We start from the raw sequence: 27235 nt of genomic DNA, 5'->3' as shown, positions 1-27235 counted from the left end.
CGGTACCTAATATTTGAAGGTTGGGATCAAGCAGAAGCGTAGTCGAGGAACAAGCCAAAGTTCGTTAACAAATGGTAGCGAAGATACGTACGGTAGCAGGAGAGACAAAAGCGAGATATTGGCTGGAGAGAGCACAAAAATCTAGCAAACAGAAAGTGCAGAGACATGTCTTACACCAGGAAGTTCATGGGAGGAGCAAAGAGTTCAAGGTTCAAGACAAACAAGGTTCAAGGCAAGATCATTCAAGGAATTGTCCAGGGAACTGTCCAGCATTGTGCGTGGGTCAGCAAGCAGTCATTGCTAGATACAGCAGAGGTCTCAGGTTCAGATCCAGGCCCTGACAGATAGTTTAGTTTGTGGTAGATGCTTGAGGGTTAAACAACCTGACAATAAAATGAGCCCTTAACTTCTGAACTCTCCCTGAAAACCTAACTACAGTATATAATGAAAACAAAAATGACATGGCCACTGAAAGATCTGGTGTGCCCTTGATGACTGATCCACAATCGCTCTGATCACATTGTGGATTACCAAACATTTCCAGGGCAATCACAAGAACTTTTTTTTTTTTTTTTTTTTTTCATAATGATATACAATCCACGTCCAACTATTCTGTTTGCCTAAGAAAATGCATTACTGATATTATTACCTGGATGGATGGGTAGGAGCGGTTATTTTCTGTGCTGCGTTCACCAAGGATGCTACCAGCTGATCGTCCTTCACATTTATATCGGAATCTCATCCCCCTTTGTCGGGGTTGTTCAAATATTTCTATGGAGGGTTCATGTCCCCCTGAAAAAAAAAAAAAAAGCAATAGTAAATGCATCACAATATAAACAGATATGAAAGCAACTCATACAAGTAGGTGATTATATTCTAATACTTCAGACACTATACATTTGTTGATCATTGTATCATTAGTGTACATTCTTTCTAACCTCCTTCTTATCTCATGATGAGATCTGTATAACTCTGCAGCAGTAACTAACCCCTCAACATACAGTATCTGTTAATGTTCTGATTTTAGCACGGTTGCAAAGATCTTGGTCTGGACTGCTTAAAGTATATGTAAACCCTCACCTTGTAAAACAACAGATTCAGTTTAAAATAGAAATTAAAAGCAAAACATCTGTGTATAGATATAAACAAAATTACCTTTTTTCCCTGTTTTATAAGTGATCACATTCCCTCTGTTCTCAGATGCACTAGAGCTGGGGGAGGAGAAGCTGAGGAACACTAAGCTTCCCAGTGAATGGCTGTTCAGGGGGTGTGTGTCAGGACAAGTCTGATCATTGGAGGAGAGCAGGCTGAGCTCCCAGCATAGCTAGAGGACTGAGCACGCTGTACACTCCTGCTTAATGTGGTCAGTTTTTAATAAGAAAGCAGAGGGACTGGCAGGAATACCAGGGATTTCACACGAAGGAAGCAAAACAAAGAGAGCAGGATACTTTTTCATACAAGTACAGCAGGCACATATAAGAAATATGAAATAGTTACATATTTAGTAAGGTTGAATAAAGACACCAGTCCATCCAGTTCAACCTGAGTGAGTGTCTACAATTGCCCCTATCCCTGTACATTGCACACTCACATCGCTCCCTACCCTCAAGGACCCCATAATCCAAGGTCCCCATTCATATACTAGGGCCAATTTCGACAGAAGCCAATTAGCCAACCTGCATGTCTTTGGAGTGTGGGAGGAAACTGGAGTACCCGGAGGAAGCCCGCTCAGACACAGGGAGAGCATGCAAACTCCAGGCAGGTAGTGTAGTGGTTGGGATTCAGAACCAGCGACCCTTCTTACTGCTAGGCAAAGACCTGCTATGTCAGCAGATAGTGGCGTGGTCAGTGAGCAAACAGGGGCCGGATCCAGGGGCAGATAACCCTCCAAGAATATATAACTGACTCCGATTCTCACATTCAGAATCAGCAGCAGAGGCACAAGACCCTCCTATTGTTGCACCGCCACTGACCTGACCTCTACTGCTCGCCGCACTGGTTGCTATCACCTCCATCTAGCAACCAGTGACGTCACATCTGAGGAGGAGAGCGAGGCCCCAGCATTCAGAGCGAAGGAAGATTTAACTTCTTCCTCCTCCACGTCTAGTGAATGTTGGCTCCACCCACCTCCTTCCTCAATCTTCTCCAGCATGGCAGCCAGGATTAGAGCAGATCATGTCTGAAGAGCTGCCTGTTGACCTGAACACTGCACCTGCCTGAGGTGAGGGTGAGGCGGATCGCGGATGAATTAAAACATATAAGCATTATTAGCATATTCTTTATTTAGCATATTTTCATTATTTTGAAATCTAAACAAGGTTAGTGCTGTATGATACGTTAAATACAGTTCTGTAGTCAACACCTTATTTTCTGGCAGTGCCCCTCCCAAGACTAGATTCTGTATCTGCCGCTGGCCCAGATTAAGCCTGTCTGATCTAGGGGTGCAGTAAAAAAGTCATGGCACCCTTTAAAAGCATGCAAATCCCAATATACTCCTGCATTTTATTTATTGGGCTGAATGGAACGGATATCTGCATTGGATGATGATGTCACTCACTTGTTGGCACCACATGGGGAAATTCCCCATTTACATCAGCATTCCCCCTTCACATCAGATTCTACCCAGAACTTCAGAGTTAGCCCCTTTACATCACTCTCCCCCTATTACATTACCGCCTTCAAATCAGAGTCTCACCCATTGCATCAGATTCCCCCTTCCTGTTGGAGTCTCCCCATCACAACAGAGTCCCACACATTACATTTCCGTATCACAACAGAGTAGTCCCCTTCACAAATAGCAATGAATAATACTGCACATCCTCCTGGAGCTGCCCCTGCACACAATGGAAACAGATGATGCAGTGCGATGAACAGGGGCAGGGTACTGAGCAGCCATGCCAACTAAGCACCGCTGAGGTTGTGCGCTGCCCCCCCCAGCCCCTCTACTTCCAATGTCTTGGGGACAAAACTAAAATCTGTGAGGGGTAAAATACCAACCCCAGCCCCCCCCCCAGATCTGACCCTGAAGTAAACAGTCACATTTTCTGTTAGAAAGTCAAGGTTTCAACATAACAAATAGATATTGTTGCTTTACCCAAAAAAGAATGAGCTATGTGGAAAAGCTGAAGGCCAGCACTGTAGGAAGGTAATATTATATTTGCCTGATTGGAGAATGAAATGCTTTTCTTTAAAAGGAAAAGGAAAACATATTCTACTTACCTAAAACTGAATTCTGAATCATTATATGATGACCTATGAGAAAGAAAAAAGATTTGATTAGGTAGGGAATGGTGACCACTGGTATACGAGGGTATAAATACATCCATAGCTAACCATGGAACTGCTTTGGGCCCCAATGCAGGGTGCCCAGCACGCCGTGTCCGGCTACACAGAGATCTATGCAGGTGTAAATATAGTTTTGCACATAAAGAAGGTACTGTATTTATAGCTTTAAAGATGTTAGTATTAGAGGTTCTCGAATAATAGAAGAAGTTAGAGAGGCAGTGGGTCCCTTATTGGTTTTGCTGTGGGACCTCATCATACTTGATTAAAGTCCTACCTTTTAGTCAAAGTCCTCAGAACAGGCAAAACACGCAATGGGTGGATTTTAATGGCTTGAACCAGTCAACAACTTCTTATCTTTGGCTTTTCCAACAACAGGATGCCCCGACTAAGCTTTCTAGTTCTACTTCTTTCTCAAGAACTTTAACTCAACCTGACGAAGTCTACATTTTGTTGGATAAATTACAAACTCAAGTTCACAGGGGGCTATTTCATTCTGGATGGAACGGAGCTTTAAGAAGCTGTGTTTTTGGGTGGACTATCCCAATACAGAACAGTAAAGAACATTTCCATTTTTGAACTATTTCGAGAATTTTAGCAGAATGTAACAGAGATGTCTTCTTCTGTCAGTAGGAGAAGTAGGGGAACTCAAGGTTAAGTTGTAGCAGCTCATTCATAAAACTTCCTTAAGCAAGTTTTTACTTCATGACTAAGTTCTACTGTAGGAGGATATGAGAAAGACCGTATAAAAACAGGTGCAATGAAATACAGATAAAAGTGCCTGCCAGCTATTTTTAGCCCTGTGACATAACAAGCATGGATTAACATGGTAGGTGGGGGTGGGGGGTAAAGCATAATCAAGAACACAACAGAAACCTACCCCACTGATTTTGTTAAATTTTAAGATTACAACTTTTTTTAACTGAAGTGCACAAGCACGGTTGAGAAAGATGTAAAGGAATCAAAAGAAGTACTATTTGCGCCTGAACGGGCAACGTACTAAAGGGAAATCTCTTTTAGTGTACACCGTATACTGTTTATTGGTCCCCTATGCCTCTAACCCTGGGGTGTCCAAGTCCAAACCTCGAGAGCCAGAGTCTGCACACATTTTAGTATCTCTCTAACAGCAGTAAATAAATTAAATTAAAGTTTATACCAAGATCCAGCCTGTACGTGGCCCTTGAAGATTGGCTTTTGACACACCGCCTCCAATCATCATGTACATATTAAATACCAATTTAATATGGCACCAAAGCTGGCCAAAGATGGCTCGAATCTCAGATGGTTCAGCAGGGACCTGCCAAGAATTTTTATACCCAATTTATTATGGCACCAAAGCTGTCTCGAATCTCAGATGGTTCAGCAGGGACCTGCCAAGATTCAAACCATGTATGGGGAGGCTCAATGTACCCAACTGATCGATCAACTTGGGTACAACCAGCCTGTCAGATTTTACATGCGATTTTATCTAGCAGCTATTATAGCCGCTAGCAGTAATCACTGTGTTCTCCCAGAGAACACAATGGCTCAGCAGGAGGGATTCCCCCATCAACACTGACTGCGTTGATTGGGGAATAGAGAGATTTGCGCTGCATCTATGGCTGTCCTAAGGTCATTGCTGGTATGGCTAACACTTGTAGGAAATCAGTTTTTTGTCACTGCATTCAAACACTTGAAAAATGTACACACACACTAACAGAAGTTTTACTTATGCCTCGTACACAAGATCAGACTTTGACAACAAAACCGTGGAATTTGGTTCAAAGGGTGTTGGCTCAAACTTGTCTTGCATACACAGGGTCACACAAATGTTGACCAACAATTACGAACTTAGTGACGTACTAGAAGTACTAAATGGTTTTTCAGCTCTTTAGTGTCACACTTTGGGCTCCTTCTGCTAATTTTGTGTTAGTAGAAGTTTGGTGAGTGTTGATTCGTGCTTTTCAGTTTGTTTCTGAATGGCCGTTCGTCAACCAGACACCAGAGGAATCGGAGGAGATAAAGTGTTATTTATTATTGGCCTTGTAGTTAATGCTTTGACGTTATTTTTTTGGTTGAATAATGATTTGATTTGGTATATATTTGGATGCATAGAATGCACCTTTTGGTTACGTTATATTGGAAGATAGCATGTCTAATTTAACTTGTTTTATTTTTTTTAATGCACAATAAAAAAATTGTGGAGATAATACTTGGCTATGTGTTTTACTTCAAATGACGGTTTTGGAGTAGGCAGTTACATTTTTAAAAATACAATATAAAATTGGCAAGGGACACCAACATAGTTGTATCTTTGTTCTTAAAAACTACGGGATAATGGTGTTGTGATAACTTGCACAAATTAAAATAAAAAAAACATAATAATATTATTCTTGATAGCACTAGAAAAAAAAAAGCCTTTGAAAATTAATTTGCAATAACTCTATCAGTATCACCAGCAAAGCAGCTTCATTATTATCCCATTAAAGAAGAAGAGAATTGTGCGCTGCATTTGGAGATTTCATAATTTGCCACGTTACGAATGTTAATGCTCCATTAGAAAACGCTAGTTTACAAGACCGACTGCTTCTGCTTCCGAGCATGCGTGTTTGTACTTTGGACTTTTGTCTGACAGACTTGTGTACACACGATTGGAAAATCCAACATTTGTTGGTGGGAAATTTGAGAGCATGGTAGCCAACATTTGTTGGCGGAAAGTCCGATAACAAATGTCCAATGGAGCATACACACGGTCAGACTTACCACCAACACACAATATTCTCTGTCAGAAAATCTGATCGTGTGTATGCGGCATAATAGTTTTTAAATTAACAATGTAGGTGGGGAATGGTTTGGCTGATGGGTTGAGATAATAAAGTTAAGCTGGCCATACATTATACACTATTTAGTGCAAGGGCCTGCCTGATTGCATACAAATTGAAAGTGTTTAGGCTTGACCTCATGTTACATGGTAAATGGTTGTAAACTCTCCCCCACAACTTTGTCCTATGTAAATCAGCATAAAAAACCCTAATGAACACTGCTTGTAGATATCTCCTTACTTGCTTAGTATTGTTGTAATCCTTTTTGTTCTTTAGAATGACGTCACTGAGCATGCCTAGATCTCCCCTGATTTACGACACACTCTATATGTGCTTATCTATCTGTTATCAGGACTTCCTACGGCACACCACTGATATCCCAGAAGGCTGCAGAATCATTCAGAGCTTCCTCCTACACACCATGTGACATCACATGTAGTGTAAACCTGGCCATTACTGCAGTCTTATCAGCTGAAGCTGATAAGACTGACAAAGGAAAACATTAGACAATGGGCACAAGTAAATACTATGAAATAAAACAAGTCAGCTATAAACAGGGAAGCAGGGTTGCCATAGAAACGTTGGATTGAGAAGGAGACTTGGTTAACAGTACAGGAAGTACTCAATGTAAGGGCGGAAATACACTCCACTGTGGACTCAGAAAACAATACTTAAGATGGCGCTGCCTAACCCATGGAAACAAGTTTTTTAAAGTTTCTTTAAAGAGTAAGTAATATGCGATTTGGGCTGGATTACAGTGGCTATAGTTTTATAATTACTTATTATAATGGACTAAATGAAAAGAAACATCAGAGTGGGAGAGTTTACTTCCTCTTTAATGGACACAAAATTTGGATGGAATAGCCAGCTCACATCACTGGAAAACCTTTTAAGAAAAACACCTTATTAGAATTTGTCATTCAACAGTAACAGCAAAGTAAAAAAAAGGTTAACAAAGCCACGTCTGATGCTAGAGTAATGTACAGCATTGTCATAGCAAACATAGGACAAGGAACAAACTTGCCTTAGGTTTATAACTCCTTTTAAAACCACACTAGCACTCCACTTTGCACGTTCACTCTACTCATTCTCATGTGATTCCATGCAGTAAGCACCAGTCCACTCCAAAAATGTCCACAGTTTGCTCCAGCAATCCCTTCTTACGTATATACAGTAAATGGGTTGTGAAAGGCTGTTCATGGGAAAAGGCAGGTAAGCACTGGGGGGCATACATAGCAGCATTGGCAAGCACACCAAATGGCACCAGTATTTGTAAAAGAAACAATTGCTTTCAGAAAGAACCACAAGTTGGAGGATACATCCACAATGGTGGATTTGGGTGGAATTATTGATCATTCCTGAACTCACACAGGCCCCCATCTTACCCCCGTAACTTGAAAACTGTAAATCAGTGATTCTCAACCAGGGTTCCTCCAAAGGCTGCTAGGGGTTCCTTCAGCATTGGGCAATTTCTGGTTCTCAAATAAGTTCCACTGACACCATTGATCTTTTTAGCTATCTGTAAGGAGGTAATTCTTCCCAACGACCACAAGTGTATGGACCATTCTTCCCACTGACCATCACACTATTGTGTCACGAGTTGCAGGTGTTTATTTTTTAGCAGGGGTTCCCCAGAGACCGGAGAACTATTTCAAGGGTTCCTCTGTGTTGAAAAGGCTGCTGTAAATGATGTGGTTTACATAAAACCTAATACGGTGCCAGCGGTCATAGGACTTTGCCTTCTTGTTTCCAATAGACATGAAATGATCATTGATGATTATTTGGTGCTTTTGTTGACATGAGGCAATGCCGTATCATATGGAGTAGATACCCCTAATGACCCCAATATGATGTTAATGTTTACCTACCTGCAACAAAGCTGTTAAGACAAGTCCTATTTGAAGCATATTTTTTCATCCGTAATATACATGTATAGATAAGTACAGTAAGTATGTGTTAAAATGTTTTGTTTTTAAGCAAACTTGGATCAGTTCCAGTCTACTCCATTGTATTCTTACGGGAATCGAAGTACAAAGAATGTAGTCAAACTAGCACTGGCACATTTCACAATGTCACAGGCAAGCAGGCAATGTATAACCTGTTTCACTGCATGAAATGTGTATTTCTTAATGCTCACGTAGCTCTCAGCTTCCCAGAGATGATCATTGATGACCATTCTGAGCCATACCTAAAACTAGTCAAGATAAGAATCATATCATAGACAACATGAGATAAGAATCCAACCGACCTTCCTGGGCCCCTCCACTGTCAATTTCCGCTATTCTATGATTGTGAAGGGGGAGGCTTAGCATACAGTACAGAGTGCATGGGTTGTAGAAGAGCACACAACTATGAAAACAACCTCAGAAGAAATTATTTTAGTTGAACCCTCAGCACTCTCAGAAAAAGAGGAGACGTCTGAAGGTGCGGAGCAGATTGTAGGTGCAAAATAATATAAAGAAATACAATTTTAGTTCCTTTAAGTTTACCCTATAACTACTCTAAGAACATGAAACGGCCATATAACACATGTACCATGCAGTCCACACACTACTACTTGCAGCAAAGGCAAAAAGAGGAAATGTGAGTGTAGGGGGAAAGTGAAAGTCACAAAATCCAGATTAGCATTGATAGCATAATTTCTTTTTTCAAAAAATTAATTACATGCCAAAGCAATTTGCACTTACACAAAGAAAATATTGTAGTAATGTACCAGTATAGATACAGAGAACATACAGTTGACTTGGACTGACTACAAGTTTTTTTCTAATTATATTATTCTTTTAACATGAAACATACATTTTTTAGTAGACAGGATATGTATCCGTTAAAGACTGCACTTAAATTTTTGTCCAGGTTTATATTCATTATAATTGCTAGCAAAAATGTGGCCGTCCCAGGGAAAGCAAAGTTGGGGTGGTAGGAACACTAGGGTTTGGGGTTTGCAGGCGTGGTTGTCGATACCATTAAAAGAAAAAGAGGTCTATGTTGCAAAATATTTCTTCCCCAATGATCTCCTCGTCCTACTGAAATCATATTTTTATACATTATTACAAATAATAGCCTTTAAAGCTGTCTTAAAAACCCCAACATAGTGGAAACGATTAAGGCTGGATTCACACTCTTGCGGTACCATTTCTGCATGCCATGCATTAACGTGTTGTGTCGAGGTAGCCTATTCATTTAAATTGATCTACCTAATGCATCACACAATGTACAGTAGTGTGTAAGTGCACATTGTGGTGTGCTTTGATACAGGTGCATTAGCAAGGTTCACTGAGGTGCCATTAAAAATTAAATAAATTAAATATTTTTAAGGCTGGGTTCACACTGCTGCGGGGGGAGATCCGGATGTGATTCGCACCGCAAATCACATCCGATCTCCGTAGCGATGCGAGTTCAGCCATACAGATAGTATGGCTGAATTCGCATCGCTCCCGCAGCAAACTCGCACGGGACCCTTTTTTTGGTCCGCAACAGAATCGGATCGCATGGGGGTTCACACCATGCGATCCGATTCCTGTGCGAGTCTGCAGATCGCACTGCGATATGCGGACGGATCTGGGGGTGTCATTAACATATCATTGACACTCCCAGTCGTCCGCATAGGGCAGTGTGAACTGCCGGCGGGAGTAATGCGATGCGGGAAAACGCCGTGGATTCGCGGCTTTCCCGCATCGCAGCGGTGTGAACCCGGCCTAAAGAAGAATTCCGATGAAAACAAAAATACATTTTTTTTTTCTAAAGGCAGATGTTTCGATCTAAAAAAAAAAAAAAAAAAAAAAAAGTAGATATTGGGGTTGATTTCTACAGCTGGCAAGTGCAAAATCTGGCGCAGCTGTGCATGGTAGCCAATCAGCTTCTAACTTCAGCTTGTTCAATTAAGCTTTGAGGAAAAAAGTAGAAGCTTTCTATGCAAAGCTCCACCAGAATTTGAACTCTCCGGTTTTAGTAAATCAACCCCATTTTGTTTTGGATTTTGAATGTTTCGGGCAAAAACTTTTATTTTGTTCCTGGTGGACAACCTTGGTCCGATTCCATTGTTCGTGTATTAATTCATGTCTTGGCAATTCTAGTTGCAGGATAACTCTGGTAGACTATTCCTCTTGCCTTGAAGTCTCACTATGTACGCTTTAGCAAGATTACTCTTAGCCCTTGTACACACGGTCGGACATTCCGACAACAAAATCCGTCGGATTTTGTCGGACGGATTTTCTTCTAAACTGGTGTTGCATACAAATGGTTGGACAAAGTTGTCGGAAAATCCGATCGTACGTAATGTGACGATGTTATTTCATTACAACGGGACTACGTTCAGGCTAGTAGCCAATAGCTTTGGTCTAGGAATTTGATCTGAGCATGCGTGGCACTTTGTCCGATCGGAATTCTCTACTCATGATCGAAGTATGTCTGATCGGATCATGTTGTCGGAAAGTTTTATAGCCCAGCTCTAAAACTTTGCCCGTCGGATATTCTGACGGAAACAGTCCGATGGAGCCCACACACAGTCGGATTATCCGACAATGCGGTCCGATCGGACATTTTCCGTCGGAATGTCTGACCATGTGTACAAGGGCTTACATTACTTGCTGCAATCACCATAATGCCATAACACCATAATCACCATAACATAACATCGTACAGGGTAAATATCCAAAATGGAATGAAAAAAAACACACCTTAGTTTTGTTTGTAGTAGAAAAGTACAACTACTGGAGACTTCACAGGTCTACAAAGCCAGATAATGAATCAGCTTACCGACAGCTACTAAAAGCTGAAACATTCGTTTTTTACCAGTCAGCTGCTTCAGATTATCGTGGTTTAGCACTGTATAAAAGTGATGGAGAAAGTTATTCATTTTGTTGTCCTGGGGTTACAATTACAAGCAGGTGTCTTTGCGATAGCATGCTTTCTTGAAGGCATATAGAAATCAACTGCAACATCACAGATAGAAAATACACTATATTACCAAAAGTATTGAGATGCCTGAATGTTAATGGCATCCCAGTCTTAGTCTGTAGGGTTCAATATTCAGTTGACCTACCGTTTGCAGATATAACTCTTGTCGGAAGGCTGTTAAGGAGTGTGTCTATGGGAATGATTGACCATTCTTCCAGAAGCTCATTTGTGAGGTCAGGCACTAATGTGGACAAAAAGGCCTGGCTCCCAGTCTCTGCTCTAATTTATCCCAAAGGTGTTCTATTGAGTTGAGGTCAGGACTCTGTGCAGGCCAGTCAAGTTCCTCCACTCTAAACTTGCTCATCCATGTCTTTATGGACCTTGTTTTGTGCACTGTAGCGCCGTCATGTTGGAACAGGAAGGGGCCATCCCCAAACTTCCCACAAAGTTGAGAGCATGAAATTGTCCAAAATCTCTTGGTATGTTGACGCCTTAAGAATACCCTTCACTGGAACTGAAAGCCTAACCCCAGAAAAACAACCCCACACCATAATCCCCCCTCCACCAAATGATTTGGACCAGTGCACAAAGCAAGGTCCAAAAAAACACGGATGAGCAAGTTTGGGGTGGAGGAACTTGACCGGCCTGCACAGAGTCATGACCTCAACCCGACATAACACCTTTGAGATGAATTACAACGGAGACTGCAAGCCAGGCCTTCTAGTCCAACATCAGCGCCTGACCTCACAACTTGTGGGCAGCCCTCCCAGAAGAATTGAAGCTGTTATAGCTGCAGAGGGTGGGCCGACTCACGCCATTAAAGTTCATGTACGTGTAAAGGCGGGGGTTCCAATATTTTTGGTAATACAGTGTATATGAATCCTACATCAGAAAACCATTCTCATGGCAGTCAAGACTTACAGTCTTCTCATATAAGGAAACAACCAGTAATGCCAAAACAGCTGTGTTGACTTATACAACTTCTATGGATTAGTACCTGTAACTTCAAAGAGGGAGGCTGGGGAATCCCATGAATAAAAAAGAGCTAACAGTTATTTCAGATGACACCTAAAGCTATACCCAACGTCTGTTCAAATATGTTTCTGAAACAAAAGTATACCACACAGTAATAAAAAAAAAATCACACAAAGGCTCTTTGTGTCAATAACATTGGTATGTACCAACTTAAAGGGGTTTTCCACTCATTAGGAGATGACTCTTTCAGCAGCTGCCCTGATGAGGTCCCTTACAAGTCAGCTTGAATAGTAAACAGGGTGATGATTTGTCATACACTTGCAGCATGTTGTATTATTCATTTATCAGACATATTTAAATTACCTACTTGCCGCCTGTGCTATAGCTGAAAGACGACTACAGCGCAGGCCTTAAGGTGTCCCATCAGTGCCGCCTCATCAGTCCTATCAGTGCCTATTAGTGCAGCCTCATCAGCGCATATCAATGAAGGAGAAAAATTACCTGTTTTCAACATTTTATAACAAACTATGAAACAGTTTTTCTTTTTAAATTTAATTTAATTAAATTTTCGGTCTTTTTTCATTTTTTTTACAAAAAATAAAAAACCCAACAGTGATTAAATACCCCTAAAAAAAAGTTCTATTTGTGTGAAAAAAAAATGATAAAAATGTCCTTTGGGTACAATGTTTGCATGACCGCACAATTGTCATTCAAAGTTTGACAGCTCGAATCAAAAGAAATTCAAGCCATGGGTGGCACTGTAAGCATTAAATTGAATGAGCCAGATAGAAAATGAACATTGGCACAGCGATTGCATCCTTTGCATGCAATTACTCTTCTGTGGCTGTCTGAATACAATAGCCGACAGAGGGAATTCCTCCATCCACGTTGTTAGATGGCTAGAAAGTTGAAGGTTTCGAACTGTTGCTAGGTTTTTATTGCTATCTGTGTCCCCGCTGGGGAAATTTGCCCTCTCAATTTGTCCTGGTGACCACTGTCTCTGGTATGGAAAGTGATGGTAAAAAGTTTTTGAGTTGTCACAGACACAAAAAGGGAAGGGAAATCTTCTAGGGACACCTGTCCTAGTGTCTAAGAGGGTATTTCTCTTTAGTTTGGAGACACAGTATTTAAACTTATTTACAAGTTGCATCTCCTTGACAGGAAAGGAGATCTCCCCAATGGATCACAAGTGGCACTCTTTTTAAAATGAAGGAAAAATGTTTAAGGCTATAAAGATCCTTTAAACCAGCCTTTTTACCACAGAGGAACCCTTAAAATGATTTTCTGATCTTGGGTAACCCCTGCTAAAGTTCATTAATTAGGGTCAGTGAGATGGTGCCCTTCACATTGTTGGGTAGTGGGAAGGATGCCCTGCTTACAGTGGTGGTCAGAATGCAACTCTTACAGACAGCTACCAAGATAACTGGTGACACACAGTTGGCTCTGCCAAGTAGTACTGGATCTGGAATTATGCAGGCACCATGAAAAGGTAGGTCATTCAGCCACATCTCAAGGAACCCCTAGCAACCTCTGGAGGAACCCTAGGGTTTCACTGAACTCTGATTGAGAATGGCTGCTTTCAAACACTGTCCTCATTCACACCATCCTCACCATAATAACAAGTCAAGGTACAACGGACAGGGCTGGTGCTACCACTAGGGAAACTAGGCAGCCGATAGGGCGTCCATCCACTTGTGTTTCTACTCTCCTCTCTCTGCAGCAAGCAACTGAGTCTCAGCATTAGCAGGCAGCTGCCACTCCATACGCACATAGTGTCAGAGGCACAGCGGTGGGGGGGAGAACTCAGGACTGTGTCTGTGTTCCTACTCCCGAATGAATGGAAGCAAGCAAACATCCCCTGCTGCGCCGCTGTGTGCCTCTGATCAGTCATCAGTGACCTGTGACTGCTGACCGTGACGTGAGCTCAGCCTGCCCATACATGATTCCTAATACTTTGTCCCCTGTCCCCCCCCCCCCCCCGTCCGTCCGTCGTAGAGGCCGCTCTCCCTCCTGGCCTTTCCTGATGGCAGCGTCACTCAAGTGCTATAGTGTCCGGAGGCGGCTCTCCAAGTATGGTGACAGGTGAAGCCTGCCTGGAGGAGGCACCGAGGCAGGCAGAGTTTAAAATTGTTCCTCGCACACGCACTGGTAGGGTCACGTCATCGGATGTATGCAGAACCCCAGACCTGGTGAGTTAAATATTGTCACTGTCTGAGATTGCATTATCGCAGATTCACATGTAAATGTATTTGTTGTATGAAGACTGATCTGTCCATGTATGGAGGGGGTGGAGTCAGGGGTGGAGCCAGGGGGTGGCAAAATTAGGTTTCGCCTAGGGCAGTGATGGCGAACCTTGGCACCCCAGATGTTTTGGAACTACATTTCCCATGATGCTCAACTACACTGCAGAGTGCATGAGCATCATGGGAAATGTAGTTCCAAAACATCTGGGGTGCCAAGGTTCGCCATCACTGGCCTAGGGTGTCAAAAATCCTTGCACCAGCCCTGACAATGGAGGTAATTCAGCTGGAGATAAGCCTGCATACACTTTACCTGTGCACCAAATGCAACTCATGTTTTACTAAGCTTAATTCAATATGGACTTTATGCTAAGAAAAAAAAATTATAAGTACTGTGTTCCCATTATGCTACACATATCAGAGGCTTACATAAGTTTAAATTTAAATAACCATAGTGGAATCCTACATACTTGACTTAGTAACCTATGTATTTACCAATATCATTTTTAAAAGGGTATATAACAGAGAATCAAGCGCCCCAGCATAGTCTAGTATACTTAATTTTATTATTAAATAAAACAGTAGAATATTGCACTCACATACCTGTAAATGTAAAAAGAAAAACACCCACAGTCAGTACAGGACAACCGGGAGCTCACAAGATCTATCCTTTCACGCCTGTATGTGGCTCTCGAAGATCAAAGCTCACAGATCCTGGAAGCTCCTAGTTATCCCTGTATTAGCTATGGCTGTTTTCATATTTATGGTTATATGACTGTTTTTTTAATTATTAAGAAATATGATAATTTATTAATAAATATACATTTGTTTCTGTGTTCTATATGTTTCAGGTTTTGATTTTAACAAGCTATACCACATCAGTCAGTGCTCAGTAGAACACTTAGTCACCCCCAAGTGATAAAAATAGAGAGTCTACCAAAATTAGTATCAGTAAGAGTACGCTGAATAATTACCCACCCCCTTCCCTTTGAAGGCAGGTGCAGTCTATTTTCTTCACTGCAGATGGCGCTCACCTGTAACGGTAATGAAGGTGGAGGAGGAAGTCGAGAGGAACTCTGTTTTCCCTGGTCACAGAGAGATAGTATCCGATTGGATGCTGGCACCCCATGTGACTTTGGAGGCCATCTTGGGGCAGGCAGAGTCTATTTAAGACCCTGGCTCCCGGGATTGGCACGCATTTAGTTTGTGGTGAGAGTAGGAACAGGTCGCCTGTCTGTCAGGGACAGTGCATGGCATCAGGGAGAGGTTCCAGACGAGTAGGAAAAGTGCAGGGACATCCCACCCTACCTGGAAGCCTCCCCACTTGAATACGGATCAGCCAGGCCACAGTTCACCCCTTGAGATGGATGCTGTCAGCACACTTGAGACCTTCTGCTTCTACTCGCCGCTGTTACATTCTGTGAGTGTTGCTGGTCAGGTGCCTTCCCGCCGGGCTTGTTTTGTATTGCTGAACTTCAATTTTCAGTACAGTTTCATTTTCTTAAACTGGAGTAATTTGTATTGTCGCACCACACTGCACCTACCCACACCTTTAAACCTCAATTATAACAAAAAGACAACAAGACTAAAGATAAATAAATAAATACATTTATCAGGGGTAGGCAACCTTGGCACACCAGCTGCGGTGAAACTACAAATCCCATCATGCCTCTGCCTCTAGGAGTCATGCTTGTGATTGTCAGGGTCTTGCAATGTTTGATGGGACTTGTAGTTTCAAAAAATCTGGAGGGCCGAGGTTGCCTACCCCTCATTTAGCCTGTTGTAAATGCACCATAATGTGTCCAAAGCAAGATTCCCGTAATACAAAAGTTTGCTGGAAAATTAATAGTGCCTATTAATAATACAGCAATGTGTGGAGAGTTAATTGAAAGCATCAGCTGTAGCACCTCAATAACACTTCATGCATTTTATATACACATTTTGAATCAGAGTTTGGATTTTTTTAAATTTACATCTGGATTATTGACAAGGTAACTTTTCTTTAACCCCAACTACTCAGAGCTCTCCCCCACAGGGCTCCCAGACCCACTCAACCTCCTACCCTGTTTCCCCAAAAATAAGACCTAGCGTGATTGTCGGGGATGGCTGCAATAAAAGCCCTACCCCCCCCAAATAAGCCCTAGTTAAAGTCCTTGTAGGTCTTATTTTCAGGCTAGAGCTTTTTTTTCAGGAAAACAGGATAGGGCTTATTTGGGGGGTAGGGCTTATATTGCAGCCATCACCAGCAATCACGCTAGGTCTTATTTTGGGGGAAACAGGGTATGACCACAAATTTATTAGAGATGTCCTAGATCACCAGAATGTCCAGCCCAAGGTCACCTGACCATACTTTGGGACTTCAGTACTGCTGTTGTATTGTAAAGCTTTCACATGTCACTGACTGTCTTTTCTTTTTATGCAGCCTTGATTTATGATTTATTTGTTACCTTTTCAAATATAAAGAAATATACGTTTAAATATAAAGAATATATACATGAAAGGGTCATACAAAAAAAAAAAAAAAAACACCATCCCTTCTATGATCAAACATCAGTCAATGGGAACTGTGAACCACAATGAGTAAAAGTCAAATATAGTATGGAATACTGTTGTCTGAACGCTGTTACTAATTAAACAACGTTGACATTTACTTGCCATTTGCCTCTGAAAAGTGAAGTCATAAAATTTTTTATCATGTAAACATAAGCACTGGCATAAGATTACAGTAATAAGACAAAGGTAACACCAGCAGTTTAAAAACAAGGTTGCTTACATCTTGCCTGGGATTAACCCTGTTGGAATTGAAGGCATTAACATAAAATTACCTTAGATTTTTTCTGAGTCATTAGTATGAAGATATTTTTAATGTGCTAGCTAATTATTGATCATGATGACAGCATCAGAATTAGCTGATATGCAAGTTGGGGAACTACAGAATGAATGCTTTATGATAATGTTTAAATGTATCCATTCTGACAAGTGACCAGAGGGCTAAACAAATGTTCTGATCTCTAAAACTAGCCGGTCTTATGGATCATTCATTTGTTGGTTGTGGCAAAAGATCCAATAAGGCACTTTAGACCAGCGATTTTCAACCGGTGTTTTGTGGGATTCTCCAGCAGTTGCTAGGGGTTCTCTGAGCTGTGGCTGATTGATCTCCCATCCATTGGCACCTGTCTAGTTCCAGGGCCAACACTATTTGGCAGAGCCAATTTAATGACAACAGGGATCTTTTTTACTGTCTGATCACCACTGTAACAAGTCCTATTCCTTCCACTAGTGTAAGGGGCATACTGTCCAGCTGTCCAGAATTTTAGGAAAATCTAGAAACTGTCATACCCTTAATGCTTTATGTAAATGCTCCTGCAACTGTTCAAGCGCCCCTGGCAGGGTTGTCCAAACCCCTGTCACTTTCCTTTTTGCTCTACCCTTGGCTTATATACGTGCGTATATACAGTGGGGAAAATAATTATTTGATTCTCTGCAGATTTTGTAAGTTTGCCCCCTTACAAAAATGAAGGCTCTATAATTTTTTATCGTAGGATTATTTTAAATAATAGAGACAATAGAGGTAAGACGTTTCTTGTAGATGGCTAGCAGGTTTGTACACATCTCAGGAGGGATTTTGGTCCACTCTTCTTTACAAATCTTCTCTAAATCATTGAGGTTTCTTGGCTGTCACTTGGCAACTCGAAGTTTCGGCTCCCTCATAAATTTTCTATAGGATTAAGGTCTGGACACTGGCTAGGCCACTCCATGATCTTAATGCGCCTCTTCTTGAGCCCCTCCTTTGTTGCCTTGGCAGTATGTTTTTGGTCATTGTCATGCTGGAAGACTCTCAACCAAAACCCATCTTCAGTGTTCTAGTTGAGAGAAGAAGGTTCTCATTCAAGATTATACAATATATGGCCCCGTCCATTAGCCCCTCAATGTGACAAAGTTGGCCTGTACCTTTAGCAGCGAAACAGCCCCAAAGCATAATGTTTCCACACCCGTGCTTGACTGTAGGGATGGTGTTCTTTGGGTTATAGTCAGAATTGTTTTTCCTCCAAACACGGCGAGTAAAGCTAATGCCAAAGAGCTTAAATTCGGTCTTACCTGACTACAGCAATTTTTCCCATTCCTTCTCTAAATCATTCAGATGTTCATTGGCAAATTTCAGACAGGCCTGTACATGTGCCTTCTTGAGGAGGGCGATCTTGTGGGTGCTGTGGCATTTCAATCCATGGCAGCATATTGTGTTACTAATGGTTTGTTTGATGACTGTGGTCCCAACTGCCTTGAGATTATTCACAACTACTCCCGTGTAGTTCTGGGCTGTTCCCTCACTTTTCTCCTGATCATCCTTGCCCCATTTTCTTGAACTTTACATGCCTTATACACACAATGCTCTGGCTCTCTGCCCCCTCCTCCTGGATCACATCACTGCTGCCTTGTACGTACAATGCTCTCTGCCCCCACCCCCCCCCCCCCCCAACTCTACATCACACTGCTGCCTTACACAGACTCATCATTGGATCTCACCTCCTTATCCAGCCATGTGCGCAAGCTCTGTGCTCCCTCCCATAGTCTGCGATCAGCGCTGCCATTGGAAGTCCCTTCCTTCTTCACCTCCCGCTCTCTGCACTACTCCGTCTGAGTTCACAGGAGCCGGAACTACAGAAGAGGAATCGGGTATCAATACGCACTGACAGTATTGACTGTCAGCGGGCACTGAGAACAGCACTGGAAACAATATTGGCCAGAATACATCCACCACAATGTTGATTTATGGCAGAACCCCTGGGGACCACCAAAATATTCTCATGGACCACTGTTTGGTGACCACTGGTATAGAGGATATGCTTCGATTTCAAAACGGACTGAGAAATACATTTATGACATGCATTCAGAAGCTACAGTTAACAGCAGAATAAAATATATTGTTTGTTATAATGGCCCTTTAAATGGTTTGTCCACCCATGAAGGGTGTTTTATCTCTGGTTGGATTCTGGTGAGCTGACTCATCCACTAACATAATGTATCTCTCAGTGATTGTGGCCAGATTGACCCACCTGGTTCAGACTGCACAGCAGTATTGGGTAATAAGGAGTCTCAATCTTGATGCTGCATTCTCATCAGAGTAAAATATATGGAGATCAGAATCCCCTTTACAATGACAGGTTGGCAGATGTGGAAATTACACTGGAGACCTCACCACTAAAGCCGAACTGAGATGTCTTTTAACAAATACAATAACCATAAAACTAGCAATATTAAGGGTCTTCACTTGTATTAGATGTTTTGAATTACTAGTGTAGTGCAGGCATGTACTGGCCATTGGGACTACAGGGAGTTTCCCGGTGGGCCGATGGCTCAGTGGGCCAGTTTCAGTGACAAAGTAATGGCTGCGCGGCTCGCCCTCAACTTCTATTTTTTTTTTTTGCACAATTGCGTATAGTTTTATATACTGTTTTTGTGCTTGTTTGCAAAATTAAAGTGGGCTGGTCTGGGCCAAATTTTTGTCCCAGTCCAGCCCTGGTGTAGTGTACATCATGGAGAGGAGGATCATAAAAAAAATACAAAAAGGTTGCATGTGGTCCTCAAACTACCAGGTGATTACCACTGCACTGGAATCTGAGACTGGTTACACCATACAACCTTCAAGCATTGAAATTAGTCCATAGCTGAGTGTTCTGTGTTGACATCATGGAATGTGTCCACAGTGACTCAGCAACTAAACATTTTTTTTGTTTCAGATGTTTTCATACATGGAGGCTGGGAGGGGTGATGGTTCACTTTTCAGTACTGTAGTCTACTCCTGGTTAGAAATATTACCTGCCAACGATGCATTGCCCCAGTGCCTGGAAACCCTCTATTCATATATACTGGTCAAGAAAGTGTTACCTTGGCTAATATGATAGATTAAACACACAGAATTCCCTCTATATGTTATAAAAGTTGCAAAATCTGAATACAAATTTTTTAAATACACTTTTTATGGTGAAATAAGAATGATTCCAAGCCCTACGTCAAAAATCTGTTTGTGTATTGAATATTGATGAAAAAATGAAAGTGAGGTTACGCGGTGAACTTGGTTAAAATCACTTCTGAATCTTCTTAACCCTAAATACAAGACATAGGAGCAGAAAGGGGCCTTGTCCATATAAGCTTAAAATTTAATGTGGAACTACACGGCATCTGAGCACCACAAATTAAAAACACTATTTATTACAATTCAAAGCAAATCTATTCATGTCACTCTGAAAAACACCTCTGGTTGTGGCTTTTGAGTAAACGCAGAGGATTCATGTAGCATTTACTTCTTGGAATCCATCTGCCTTTAGCTCAGGCATGCAGGTAGGAGGGTGTACTTAGCTGAGAAGACCCCTCCTCCTCTCCTGAAGACTCCTGGTATGTATGACCTCATTTGCCTAGGCCTGGAAACCAGGAAGTAGATGAAGAAATAAAAAAAAATAGATAAAAGTTTAAAACAAGTAAATATAATATACCTTCCTATCAATTTACGAATGCCAGCAGCAAAGGGATTAAAAATAGTCAATGTTGATTGAGAGAGTGAAGTTCCACAAGAGACGGGGAAACATTAGTAACAATAAATAATAAAAGTGGCCAGCTGAAGTTTATACAGTCCCACTGATACTCTCAAACATCTAATTTGGTAGTTGCCAGCCATGATGAAGGAAGGGTGACTGTGTGGCCCCCGAAATAGGTTGGCTGTCTTTTGAACTGCATGTTGTAAGCAGGTGAACAGTAAAGATTTTGGACACCTACAGATTTTTTCATTTGGCACCTCTTACTCTTGGATAGAATATCGGGATGATGGAATAGGCATCAAGAAAAAAATTTTGTAACAATTTCACGTCATACTCTCAGAATAACATGATATGTGGGTTAGACTTTGTTTCACCTTCTCATTCAGCAACAAGGCTTCATACTTCCTCCTTCCACTGTGATGGCAGTTGAACTAAATGCATACACCAACCAGGAAATAACCAAACTTCCTTAGAAAAATTCCCCTTTATAAATAACATGAGTCCAAAGCTTAGATTAATAACATTACATACTGAATGGGGCAGCAGAAATAAGAATGAAGTTATGAGACGCACGGTCATACTATTTGTAAAATGGCGTATCCCAAAATCACCAAACCAGAATGTTCAAGCGTTAGCTGGGATGAGTATGCACTGCTCACTACCTCCAGAGGCAGTTTTCCACTGACCACTATTGTAATGGGGATTAGGGGCAATTTTCACCTGCCCGCTAATATAAGGAGTAATTTACCACTGACGACCAATGTAAGGGGTAGTGGAGGCAATTTTCCACCAGCCACCAATGTAGGGGTAATGGGGTAAATTTTCCACTGATGTAAAGGGTCACTTCTACACTGACCACTAATATCTCCAGAATTCGACCGTTCCTAACTAATGACACCACAAAGCAACTTGTTCACTCCTTGATTATTTCCCGCCTTGATGACTGCAACTCTCTCGTTAATGGCCTACCCTTAAGAAGGTTATCCCCCCTTCAGTCTATTATGAATTCTGCTGCTAGACTAATACACCTCACTAATCAATCCGTGACTGCCGCCCCTCTCTGCCAATCCCTTCACTGGCTTCCCCTACCCCACCGTGTAAAATTCAAAATGCTAACCATAACATACAAAGCAATCCACAACATCGCCCCCATCTACATCACCAACCTCATCTGCAGATATCACCCAAATCGTCCCCTCCGCTCCTCCCAGGACCTCCTGCTTTCTAGCTCCCTTGTTACCTCCTCCCATGCTCGCCTTCAAGACTTCTCCAGAGCCTCTCCCATCCTCTGGAACTCCTTGCCCCAGTCTGTCTGATCAGCCCCTACCCTGTCCACCTTTAGGAGATCCCAGAAAACTAAATTTATTCATGGAAGCCTATCCCACACCCACCTAACAACTTTCCTCGAGCCACCCCCACATCAAATCATTCTCTGCGGCTATTACCTTTTGTACCACCACCCCCTCCCTTTAGAATGTAAGCTCTACGAGCAGGGCCCTCCTGTACCTTTTGTATTGAACTGTACTGTAATTGTGTTGTCCCCCCCCATACATTGTAAAGCGCTGTTGGTACTATATAAATCATGTATAATAATAATAATAATTTTTACTGTCTGCATTGCTTTTCTGTTAATACTATTCATTACATTTCATGATTATTACTGAAAGTAATTTTATTGTATACTTCAGGTGGTATTAAAAATGCCCTGGGTGGTGTTTGTGTTGTTGGTGTTGGTGTTGTTGGAAGGAATTATGCCCCATCATTGGTGTCAGTAGAAAGAATAGTGCCTCATTGTTTGCATAGTGGCAGGAGTTATGCCCCATTGTTGGTGTCAGTGGCAGGAGTTATACCCCATTGTTGGTGTCAGTGGCAGGAGTTATACCCCATTGTTGGTGTCAGTGGCAAGTAAAATGCCTCAAGGGCCGAATAAAGACAAACAAAGGGCTGCATCTGGCCCCAGGGCGGCAGTTTGGAGATCACTGATCTAGAACAAGAGTAAAATCCTGCTTTTTGTCCCATGGCTCCTATTAAAGTCTATAGGATAACAACATTCTGCCCCAAAGAAGCCCATGTACTTTTTCGAGCTTCACACTAGAAACCACACAATGCTCAAGGGTGAATGGGCCCATTGAGGATAATGGTGTGAATGGGGGGGCAATGAATATAAGCATTTCCAAGTTAGTAAGCGGACTCTGAGACCAGAATTCAATCTGCCCAGCTCTGTAATATGCAGCTATCACTCACGTAAGGCGACTTCTTAAACTTTGCTATCTTAGAACAACATTACTACAAGACTATATGTGACTGCTATGTGACTCACAAGGTTTTTTTTATGTATCTGTTGGGGAAGTGATCCGCTCATTTCTCGTGACAAACAGTGCACCAAGACAACTTCTCCTTTTTAGTTTTCATTACTTATTTATTTTTTTATTTTTTGGTTTCGGCCAATTGGTAGAAAATACCGTGCGTCAAAAAAAAAAATTACATTGCAAAAGTATATTTTTGAAATGATTTGAAATATGAAAAAGAAGGCGGTGGGTTGTTTCTATGCTGGCCCAGTGAAACTAGTGCTCACCGCAATCTGCTTGTATAAAACGTTGTTTTATTTTAAAATAATTTTTACTGTTAATAATTAATTAAGACATATACAGTATATACAGTATAAAGGTAATTCATAATAAAGTCTATGATGTGACTTTCTTTGACTGTTATAGTAAAATATTTTTCTTTGAGCCAACAAGCACATAAAATGCACAAAAATAAATACAAAAATTCATGAATAAATAATTACACACTGCAAAATTGGCTGCTACAATGTACTCATACTGTCACAATGCATTCATACAGACTCTCATACCACTCTCACACTGAATTTCCACTGCATTCACACTGTCATCACACAGACTGTCACATTGCATTCACACTGACTTTCCTCATGCAAACTATCACTCTGCACTTCCTGTTTTGTCCCTGGGACAGGAAATGAAGGGAAATGTCCCCAATGGGCAAAAAAAGGTAGGTGATTTAACTAAAGCTAAAAGCAATTTTTCTCCATTTTAGGTTTGGATAGAGTAGCAAGAGGTTAGAGCCCACTGTTTAGCTTTTATTGCTGTCTCTGTCCCGATTAGAAAGATTCACCCTCTCTAAGCCCCTGTACATACAGTCGGAGATTTCCACAACCAAATCCGTTGGATTTTGCCCGTCGGATTTTGTCCGTCAGATCTTGTCCGAAACTGTTGCATACACACGGTCGGACAAAGTTGGCGAAAAATCCGATCTTTCAGAACGTGATGACGTAATTTCGTTACGATGGGACTACATTCAGACTAGTAGCCAATAGCTTTGATGTAGGAATTTGATCTGAGCATGCGTGGCACTTGGTCCAATCAAAATTCTCTACACATGATCGGATTACGTCCGATCGGCCCAGTTGGTCGGGAAATATTTCCAACATGTTGGAAAATTGGGTCCGACGGAATCAGTCCGATGCATACCACACACAGTCGGATTATCTGACGACACGGTCCGATAGGACACATTCCGACGGATTCTCCGACCGTGTGTACAGGGGCTTAGGGTTATACTTGCTTCAAAAGAAGGCTTCGGACATGCTTTGTTAAAGCTCTCTGAATGCCAGTAAAAAGCTCCTGTCACTAAATGCAATGGTTAGCTTACAGTCTAAGCTTTGCTTCGGCTTCACTTTGAAAATTATATCCCATGTAGTTTTAATGGTGCTTCAAAGCGTCTTCAAAGCCTCCATAGAAGTCTATGGCAAAGCTCGCTTAAAGCCCCACTGAAGCCCCATGAAGCCTCACCGAAGCCCCATTGAAGCTCCACCAAAGCCTCATCGAAGCCCCACCGAAGCTCCACCAAAGCCTCATCGAAGCTCCACCAAAGCCTCATCGAAGCCCCATCGAAGCTTCACCAAAGCCTCATCGAAGCCCCATCGAAGCATCACCAAAGCCTCATCGAAGCCCCATCGAAGCTCCACCAAAGCCTCATCGAAGCACCAGGCAAAAGCAGGTGTAAGCAGGACTGTAAGCTAACCATTTTTTTTTTGTGACAGGAGCTTTGACTGGCGTTCAGAGAGCTTTAACAACATGTCGGAAGCCATGTTTTGAAGCAAGTGTAAACTAGCCCTAAATGTGTATTGAAGCCGAAGAAAGTGTAAATGGGGATTTCACTCACATTAGAAAGATATCCTCTCACTTCATGTTGTGTCTACAGGACGGGAAGTGAAGAGAAATTTCCCTAATGAGACACAGATGGCAAAAAAAAAAAAACTGTAGTTGTTTGAACCTGCCCCTACCCTATCTAAAATGAAAATACATTTTAGGGTTTGACTTTAGGGCTCATTCACTTGGGCACTCGGCCTTTTGTTTTCTTTTTGTACTAGCGCTGAGCTGCATGCAGGTGGTCTATACAAAGTGAACTGATATACGCCAGCTGTATAGAACCGCACAGGCAGGTTTGACCGGTACGCAGGAGTGAAAGCACAGACCAAGATATACAGGTTGTGCATCGGGGTCCGCACACCCATCAAACTATGCGTCATTTTGCATCCATTCACACTTTTTTGACTTGTCATGCAACTTTGGACATCAAAGTCACATGACAAGTCGTTCCCCATGTTTTCCAATGATAACCATTCATATATGCGCGACTTAAATTTGCAGCAACTTGCAAGTAGTTCGGGCACTACTTTGGTCCAACTTTCATTCAACTTGAGGACCATAGACTTCAATGTTAACTTTCAAAAGTTGCATGAAAGTTGTACCTGAATGTTATACAATGCAACAGCTGTCTATTATCACTGGTCAAAGCCAAAGTTGTATCCACTCAAAGTTGCATCAAAGCTGCACTCCAAAGTCCGTGCAACTTTGGAGTCATACAAGTGTGAATGGAGCCTTAAAGCAATTTATACTTGCCTTTTCCCCAACGGGCCAGTCCCTTGCCAGCGCCGCCTTCTTCTGTGTGCTGATTTTTTGCCAGCTTTATTGGCCCACGTGAGATGACATCACTCCTGTGCCTGCGTAGGAAGAGGCCGTCATTCCAGCACACCTGTAGGCTGGCCGCTGTAAGCGGAGCTGCACATGCGCCACTCAGGGATTCTGCAAACAGGCAGGTAAGTGTACTTTATTGCAGAAGAGACATTGCATGCCACTTCTGCAATAAAAAAAAACCTGCCTGCTCGCTGAACAATGGCAGAACTTTAGTTCCGCATTAAGGGTCACCATACACATTACAAACTGACCATTATTTACCAAAATGAGGATCTATCTAATCCATGGGTCCATCCTTTATATCTATCTAATCCATGGGTGCTTAACCTGCGGCCCTCCGGCTGTTGCAAAACTACAAGTGAGGCAAGGCTGACAGTTACAAGCATGGCTTCCAAAGGCAGAGGCATGATGGGACTTGTAGTTCTGCAACAGCTGAAGGGCCACAGGTTGAGCAGCCATAATCTAACTAATCAATTTGTATCCAGTTATGGTAGCCATACATGCTTTGATAACGGATTGATTAACTTTTCTGATCAAACTCTCCTGATAGGAGTAATTGATCTATAGAAAGAATCAATCTATAGTCGATAACCCAATCTATCGATATGCCATACACAGGGAGGCGGATTGATTGTTGGAAGATACGATCATAAATGATCAATCGCGTTTCTGTTTTCACCATTAAGTCTGACCTTTCAAAAAATACGATCAGATTTGTGATCAGAGCAGTGCTGCCAATTGATACAATATGATTGATCATTTTCCACCCTGGCTGATCAACTCCAATTTAAAATTGATTCGGCAAGGGAAGTTATGGCTATATAATAGTTGATGTTTTTGATCGAATGGCACATTGATCAGATTGTATTTTGTACGGTGAGCTTTGTATAGGCTGCTCGCAAGCGCTAGTACAAAAACGAAAGAACGAGCTCTTGACAGGGCTGAATGAGCCCATAGATATCCTTGAAGTCTACATGAATAGGAGTACACTGGGCACTTACCTGCCATGCTTTTTGTACAGCGTGATGAGACGGTCTCCCTATGACGGGATAGGTAAGTCGGTGAACAGGTAAGAATTTGAGGGGGTCCTGTAATGGGAATCCTGACTACTGTAGTCCTTAGAGGGATGTGTCCACGCTATATAGAAGGAAGGTCTATCCAGAACCGACCAGGAATAGTCCTAGAGGTACAGGAGTCCTTGTCTGAGCTATCGCTGTGACTTCTCCACAGAGGGAGAGGAAAGTCCAAGTGCTCAGCCTTCTTCTTGTAGTGACATAGAGTCAGAGCGGTGCAGGGAGGAGTCCCAGTTTGTTGAAACTGGAAAGTCCCTCCACACACACACAACTCTGACATCACAGCCTGTCTCCTCCTGTGCTGTGTGGAGAGCTCAGAGCTGTGACACACATATTGACGTCTCTGAGGTAGAGTGGTCACTCTCAGCACACCTCCATGCCCACTCTAATATTCAACTTGAAGAGATTCTTTCAGTGACGTTGTAGAAA

At 42.0% G+C, this 27235-nt stretch overlaps 1 protein-coding gene across 1 annotated transcript in view; it reads right to left on the bottom strand.

Annotated features, from left to right (window-relative positions):
• REL (REL proto-oncogene, NF-kB subunit) overlaps positions 1 to 27017 on the bottom strand; it is a 92972-nt gene extending 65955 nt beyond the window's left edge. The window contains exons 1-3 of the mRNA XM_077486060.1: positions 26735 to 27017; positions 3220 to 3252; positions 650 to 792 (exon numbers count right to left, since the gene is read on the bottom strand). Of these exons, the coding sequence (XP_077342186.1) occupies positions 650 to 792; positions 3220 to 3252; positions 26735 to 26741 (183 nt within the window). The 5' untranslated portion in view covers positions 26742 to 27017. The remainder of the gene's footprint in view (positions 1 to 649; positions 793 to 3219; positions 3253 to 26734) is intronic.
• Positions 27018 to 27235: the final 218 nt, after the last annotated feature.

The sequence above is a fragment of the Lithobates pipiens genome, unplaced genomic scaffold (genome assembly GCF_037356315.1).
Source record: "Lithobates pipiens isolate NorthernLeopardFrog02 unplaced genomic scaffold, aLitPip1_a1.2 Scaffold_18, whole genome shotgun sequence".
Classification (NCBI taxonomy): Eukaryota; Metazoa; Chordata; class Amphibia; order Anura; family Ranidae; genus Lithobates; species Lithobates pipiens.
This window is presented reverse-complemented; position numbering and strand designations above follow the sequence as displayed.